This window comes from Poecilia formosa, unplaced genomic scaffold, assembly GCF_000485575.1.
Source record: "Poecilia formosa unplaced genomic scaffold, Poecilia_formosa-5.1.2 Scaffold34, whole genome shotgun sequence".
NCBI classification, from domain to species: domain Eukaryota; kingdom Metazoa; phylum Chordata; class Actinopteri; order Cyprinodontiformes; family Poeciliidae; genus Poecilia; species Poecilia formosa.
Window position 1 is genome coordinate 2650317 of NW_006799973.1, and position 7090 is coordinate 2657406.

At 41.5% G+C, this 7090-nt stretch overlaps 1 protein-coding gene across 1 annotated transcript in view; it reads left to right on the top strand.

Annotated features, from left to right (window-relative positions):
* The window catches only part of LOC103136823 (nectin-2-like), a 90511-nt gene extending 88032 nt beyond the window's left edge, over positions 1-2479 (top strand). Inside the window, exon 11 of the mRNA XM_016670432.1 lies at positions 1122-2479. Coding sequence (XP_016525918.1) covers positions 1122-1337 — 216 coding nt within the window. The 3' untranslated portion in view covers positions 1338-2479. The remainder of the gene's footprint in view (positions 1-1121) is intronic.
* Positions 2480-7090: the final 4611 nt, after the last annotated feature.

Here is a 7090-nt window from a genome sequence, read left to right on the forward strand (position 1 = left end):
GCCACATAAAATGACATGGCGGGCCACATGTGGCCCGCGGGCCTTGAGTTTGACACATGTGTACTAGATTATAGAATTCTGTATCTATTTATTTTAACTCTATTGGAAACATAAACAGCCTCAGTAATATGAGGTGAGGTTCATGACTGCTATGGAGCCAAATATGAAGAACAAAAGTACAATCTTTGATCTTGACTGAAATATTTTTATTTTATACGTTTTTAATTTAGCCTTATGATGCAAGAAAATTAAATAGTCACCTGTTGTCAAATTGGGAAAATGTTAAACTGCTTGCATGTATAGAACACTTTATCAAGTCCAAGGACTCCAAAGTGTTTACTGTGCATTCACTCACTCAGATTAAAACTCCAATAGCGAAAAAATATGATTTTTAAGAAATTTTATTTTTTGTCTTCTCTTTTTTTTAACAAACTAAAATGAAAAAAAAAATGTGTGCAATCTCACCTTAGCATGTTGTAAAGTCTATGTGCCAATCATTCTCCACAAATATCTGCATCTGTTGTAAATAAAAACTTTATTTGCCTTAATTTAAAAAAAAATTTGGCTGCTTCAATGGAGATGATCGGCGAGACGGACCATCATTCTGGATAGTTTCTATTCCGAGTGTATTTTTTCTGATTGTTTACAGTCTTTTCAATCTGTAGAAGGACACTTGTTGCATATTGTGCCTACAGGGCTCAGCACTGCCCCCTATCAGTGCGTCATGGTACTTCCTGGTCCACCCTGCAGATTTTTACTGCGCATTCATGGCTGCTGAGACTAAATATGTCACACATATTCATTACATATACTAGACAGACTGTGAAGTGTCGGCATCTGTAGAACATGTGTAATCTTATATGTTTATGGGATTTATAAAGAGAGACAGCAATGGGCCATTTGTGCCTCCCCTCATTCTTCCATGTATTTGAACAGGCAACAAACCCTGTTTTTGTTTTTTTATTTATTTTTTATTGCAAATACTAAAGCAAGTCAGAATTTAGCCAGCAGGGTTTGATTGATTTTTAGGTGCAATATGTGTTTTTTTCTGGTTCTGTTTTCTTCTTCCAGCCATGACAGGAACAAATGTGAACATTCACCACTTATATTGTCGTTGGCAGGACCTCGATGGCTACCAGGAGGATGGCGTCGATGATGAGCTGGAAGCCCACGATGGAGAGGTTTACTTCTCTTCTGCCCCCTCAGGTTGGAATGACCCCAAGAACAACGACGTCCCGCCTCCTTACATGCTCACAAACAGTGACCTTCAGGACAATAACGGGAGCCTTCCTGTCAGCCGCGGAGACAGCTTCATATCATCCGCCATGATCGTCTGAGGGTCGTCGAACCAAATGGATGTTTGTGTGTGTGACTGGGTGCATTGTGTGTGTGACTGGGAGCATTCCTGTTTAAAAAGGACACAATTTCACTCTTTCCTAGAGTAATAACTTTGTGAATGTGAATATTTTCTGCCATGTTGCCAGTAGTCTTTATTGTGAGATGACAACGTTCAGACATGTCGCTTTTATGATGTTGAGCCAGATTCAAACTGTTGCTGTGCACCACTGCACAAGAATGTAAAGTAGCTGGATGTTTAAAATCCCAGCATTCTATACAGTTACAAAACGTGTCCATGTGATGAACACTGATAATGTCGGCCTGTTTATACAGAATATTAAATACTCCTACCTGCTGTGGTTATAGATGTAACTTGGTTAGGGGAAGACCAATAAATCCTGGTAGCTGCATCTGTTGGTTTTCAAGCCCAGCTGGCATGAAGTCGGTGTGAAACAGGCGCCCTGCAGTGAAGCCATTAGCTGCAGTTAATCAGGCAGCGCCGAGACGAGAGCCACAGACCGTGACGACATTAGGTTTTTAAACTGCTGTCTTATCATGTTTTAGCACATATTCCTGCAGCTTTTTCTGTTTCCTATTAGACTTTTTGATGAAGATTGGGCGCACAGCCCAAGAGCCATATTTTTGTATTTGAGCAGCAGACGTTTTGCATCCTTCTGTCCGTCCTTAAAGCCACAAAATGAAGGACACGGTTGCTAAATACGTCGCCATGTCTGAACATTGAAAAACTTTGTACCTGTTTTTTTTTTTATTATCGTTATTATTATTATTATTATTATTTACTTTCTGAGGCAGTGTGTTCAGTTGGATTAGGATAAATCTGGATTATAACCATGAATCTGTTGCAATGAATCTCGTCTGGAGGATTAGGGGTTTAAGAGGTCAAAATGGCGTTGACACGGAGACCACTAAGAGTAGTAGTGGTTGAAATATTTAAATTATCCTCCTTTATGATTTTAGAGGGTTTTCTTTGTGCTGGTGCCATGAGGGTGTTTCATATCTTATTTAATCTATAAACTGGTGATTTATGCTGGAAAACTTCAGGTTTTAATCATGTCTCACATGTAAATTAAGTTTTCAAATTCCGTGTTGATTCAATAAACAAATTTTAATGTTTCCGAAATCAGTGTTCGTATTCATTGCAGCATTATTTCCCTCCACTCCCAGCTGTTGTTCCACGCCTTCCCCACCAGAGGGCAGTATTTACCGAGCGAGCGAGCAGAGCGGAGTAGCTCCACACCTGCTAATGACCAACACAGAAAACACCCATTATAGTGTTGTGTGCTCTTGCTGCTTAATGAGCGTCGCTTTGTGCCGTTTGTCGGGAGATGATGGTGGAATGAGGAGCCCGACGAGGCTCCGGTTCTCACGCTGCATCGGAGGACTGCGGTGGCTCAACTGATACGGACTCTCGTTCTGGTGCTTTCCCTCATCCTGTCTGACTCACCTCTTTCTATCTTGGGCTGCATTTCCTTCTGTATCACACTCCAGCAGCACAGGATAAAGGTTTTTTGTTTTTTTTCACAGATGAAGGTGATCCAGTTTGAGCACTTTAACCACAGCAAATAATTCCCTCTACAGATGCAGAGTTTGGGGATTATGCAGATATCTCTGCCGCAGCAGTGACTCGTGTGTACGCTGCTCGTGTGTTGCAGCTTATCAGTATTAATTGGTACGGTGTGCCGCTGTGTCCTGAATGAGCCTGGGCCTTTGCAGATTAGCCTGAGCTGCTGCAGATGAAGGCTAGCAGCACACCATGACTCTGCAGTCTGTTACCCCTCTGCCTGTATTCTGGTCACACATGAACAAGCTTCTCAGAAGTACTGAATGTCTAATGGGTCCATTGCTGACATCATGTCTGTCTCTCCCAGCTAAAGGCCAGTCGGGGTTCTGGTGCAGTCTGGGGAAATTACTGGATTTTTTTTTCTAGTTATGGATCAATATGGAGACAAAAAATGGAGGACAGAAACATACTCGTCTTTCAAAACATTATTCCCTGCCCCAATATCTAAAAACTGTCCTTCATTCCTTTGACACATCTGGCCTTCTTTTCTGACATTCTGTCTTTTGTGTCCTTCCTTCGATCCTTTCCCTTTCCTTTCATATAGTTCCTTGTACCTTTCTGTATCTCCTCCATCCTTTCTCTTTTGCGTTCTTGGTCTTATTTTGTCTTTTATCTTTCTTACCTTTTTTCTATTATTCCTTGTGTCCTTTATTCCTTTCCTTCTCTCATCCTTCCTTACAACCATCAGATCGTCCCTGTATCCTTCCTCCCTCTTCATTCCATCATTGGAATGCCTTATTTCCTTTCCCTGTGTCCTTCCTTCCGCATCCAAATCATTTTGCTTTCTTCCATGTACTTCCTTTCATTGCCATCTCCTATTCTCATTATCTTCTTGATTCTCCTTCTGTTCTCTCACTCCTCCTTTAAATATCCTGTGCCACTAGTGTTCTTCAAAAAAGGAAATGGACGGAGACAACATGCAGCAAAGATCTCAGGTTGTTTTCTATCAGATTTAGGTCTGGACTTTATTTGAGCCATTGTGAAACTATTTTATTTTCTGCTGTGTTCTGGATCGTTGTCTTGTTCCCCAATTTTGGCCACGTTTTACCGCCAAGGCAGACAGCCTCACATTTTACTGTAAAGTACGTCGATATGCTGATGAGGTTCGCTGTTGAATCACTGACCACATGATTTCCAGGCTTTTGCCAATTAGAAAGAGATAATTGTTCTGTGTTTAGTTTACTCCAAACATTGTGTTATGCATTATGATCAAAAATCTCTGGTTTAGTCTCTTCTGCCCAGATGACATCAACCCAGAAATGTCCAACTCTAGAATGATGGATTCAAATGTGGAAATTGTCTTCTAACCATTCCCACATTGACACACAGTTACAACAGCAGAGGTTTTCAAGTTCAGTCCTCCAGGCTGGTGTTCTGCAACTCTTAGACGTCTCCCATGTCCAACACGCCTGATGTCTCGTTCTTGGTGTTACACTAGCACACAGCTGCATGCTAACAACAGAGAAACTGTCCAAACTTCTGCTTAAGAAGAGGAGGTCTTGCTTGCTGAAGATCAGTAAATCAAGCATTTTTCAAGAAACTGGTCACTATCGTTTTGTTTTTTTTAAATAGCCACTGTTGTAGATTCTATGTAATTAGATCTAAAGATTTTCATAACCACTGTTTTAAATTTACAATGAACACAAATATGAAAAGTGTGCACTTCTTTTCAGACCCACCTTTGCACTGAAACCTCGAGCAGTACCACTAGCTGCCATAAGAACTCGCCTCATTACTGTACAGATCCGCCTGCGACTAATTCAGAGGCCTCAACAGAATGTGTTACAATGGCCTAATCAAAGTCCGGACCTAAATCCAATTAGGAATTTGTGTCAATTTGGAATGTTTTGGTCCAAAAAAATTGACCAAAACATTCCATTGGCGTTTAAAATTCAGAGACGTGTCCGAATAGATTACTACTCCTGATGCAGTATTTTCATTTGCAAAAACTTATTTTTTTTCTTCCAATGTACAATCACTCCGTTTGTGAAAAGTGAAGTTATAAAATCAAACGGATAAAGGTGTGCAAATTCTTTTCAAGGTACCGTAAAATGCCGGGACTTCAAGAGGATGTGCTGTAAACTGGATCAAAGGCTTTTATATGTAACTTTAAGGAACATTTCTCTGAAGAGAACACCTTCAGCCTGTACCCTGTTACTAATATAACTGTTCTCAGCACTTGCCCCATTACAGGATTAGCAGACCTTGTGAATTGGCAGGCAGGTAACCAGGAGTGAGGAATAAGGCAGAGAATAAAGCGCTCATGCCTCTAGTGCTGCTAAGCCGGTTAAAAATAGAGGCAGAAGAGAAGGGATTGAGAGAATCGGGGTGGACAGAAAAGTTGTGGGAAGGAGCAAATGTCTGAGTTGACTCACAGCAAAGTAGGTGATCGGGGATTTACCGAGTGACCTTGTCTGCAAGTGAAACAAATGTGTGGCAGCTTCGGACTTCAGTGATCCCTGCTGCTCATTTCTAAGCCACCAGCAACTTGACCCGATGGACAAACTCTGCCCAGACTCGTTATGTGTATGACAATGATGAGCCTGTTTGGCTGTATGCTGATGGCTTGGTTGGTGAGTAAAACACATACTGATTTACAAACACAAGCCTGGCGGGGATTACGGCACCCCCGAGTGTTTTAATTGAGACAAATGAACAGAAAATTGCAGAAATGGGATCAAATTGGATTGAATTGTCTCCTGTGACTTGTAGAAATGGTAGAAACGTAAACCTCTGACATATTCTTCAACGTGTACTGGATTTCTTTTAGCGCTAGCTTGTTTCCCCCACACATTATTGTTACTTATCGTGACTATTTCTGTAAATATCAGGCCAGAAGGACACGCTGTGCAAAAGGGCAAGAGGACGAGGGAGGCACGAACACTGGCACCATGGTGAGCGACGGTGTGAAGCCGCAAGCACAGACACGGAGGCATGTTGGTCTGGAGCTATGCTGGTGGAGTGAGTGGGTGAGGCCCGGCGTAGAGGAAGACAGAGGAGCTTCCGGGGATTAAAGGGGAGCCTAAGGTGGAGGACAGTGGACAGCTGGGGGAGGCCGGGATCAGATCAGATTGGTTGAAATGTGAACCATTTGTTCCTCTCTGTTCTGATTTACTGAACCGCTCGGATAGATATGACTTTATGAATCAGATCCACCTGAAATATGTAGAACTGAATAATCAGCGGCCGGTTTTTCTAAAAGGTTAATGAGTTTATATTTAGAGAATGCGCATTGCTGTGTCCAACAGAGTAAAGCCGGTCTAAAAATATCAGCCGCAGGAATGTTGGTGTTACAATGTTGAGAGGCTGAACTATCAGCTTGGCACATGTTGCTGTTTCACACATCACAGCAGACAACTGCCCACTAAATGTGGCAACCTGGAGCTGTTATGTTTTAAAGCTCCTCATGGGCTGCGTTCAGGAACACGAAAATTATGCGTCTTTTGACGTGAATGCATTTACAGGAAAACACAACTTCTGACATACTAACGATGGAATATAGAAATTTATCCTTCCCAAAGTATTTACATAGAGGAACAGCATGTATGGAGGCTATTAGTTATTAATAGTTTCCTGTTGGTTTAGGTGGGTGTGAAGCAGCCTTCTTGGCTGATGGATTGAAGCCCCTCTTTCTGTCTAAAGCTTGGTATGCAACTTTAAGATATTTCCCTGAAATAAACCAGGTCTTGCATAAAACTTCAGAACAAAAGCAGACCTGGCAGTTCATGATTATTGTTTCTTTTCAAAGCGTAACTCTGAAATCAAAGAAGTTGGTGTCAGATTTCCATTTTACATCTCGTAAATATTTTCCGAGATGTCGGCGGTCTTCAGTATCAAAGTGTACGACTATGTAGCCTGGTTATGTGATGCAATTTGGAAAGACTGCGCCGTTTTAAATAGTGTGGAGTGAAACTGATGAAGAGATGGAGCAGAATTTAGGCTCCAATAAAAATGAGCTGGAAAAACTTTAATCAGTAGCTATTTTAAGCCACATTAGCGCTCGCCCTTCAGCTGAGATATCTGATGTTAAAGCTCCCCTTTATTTAAAGCCGAGCACTGGAACGACTGAAGTGCGCTCATAATAATCTCTTGTATATAGCATGTATTCATGAAGTGAAGCAAATGCATTAGCTACTAATCCAGTTTGAAACTAAAGACCAAAATATCATT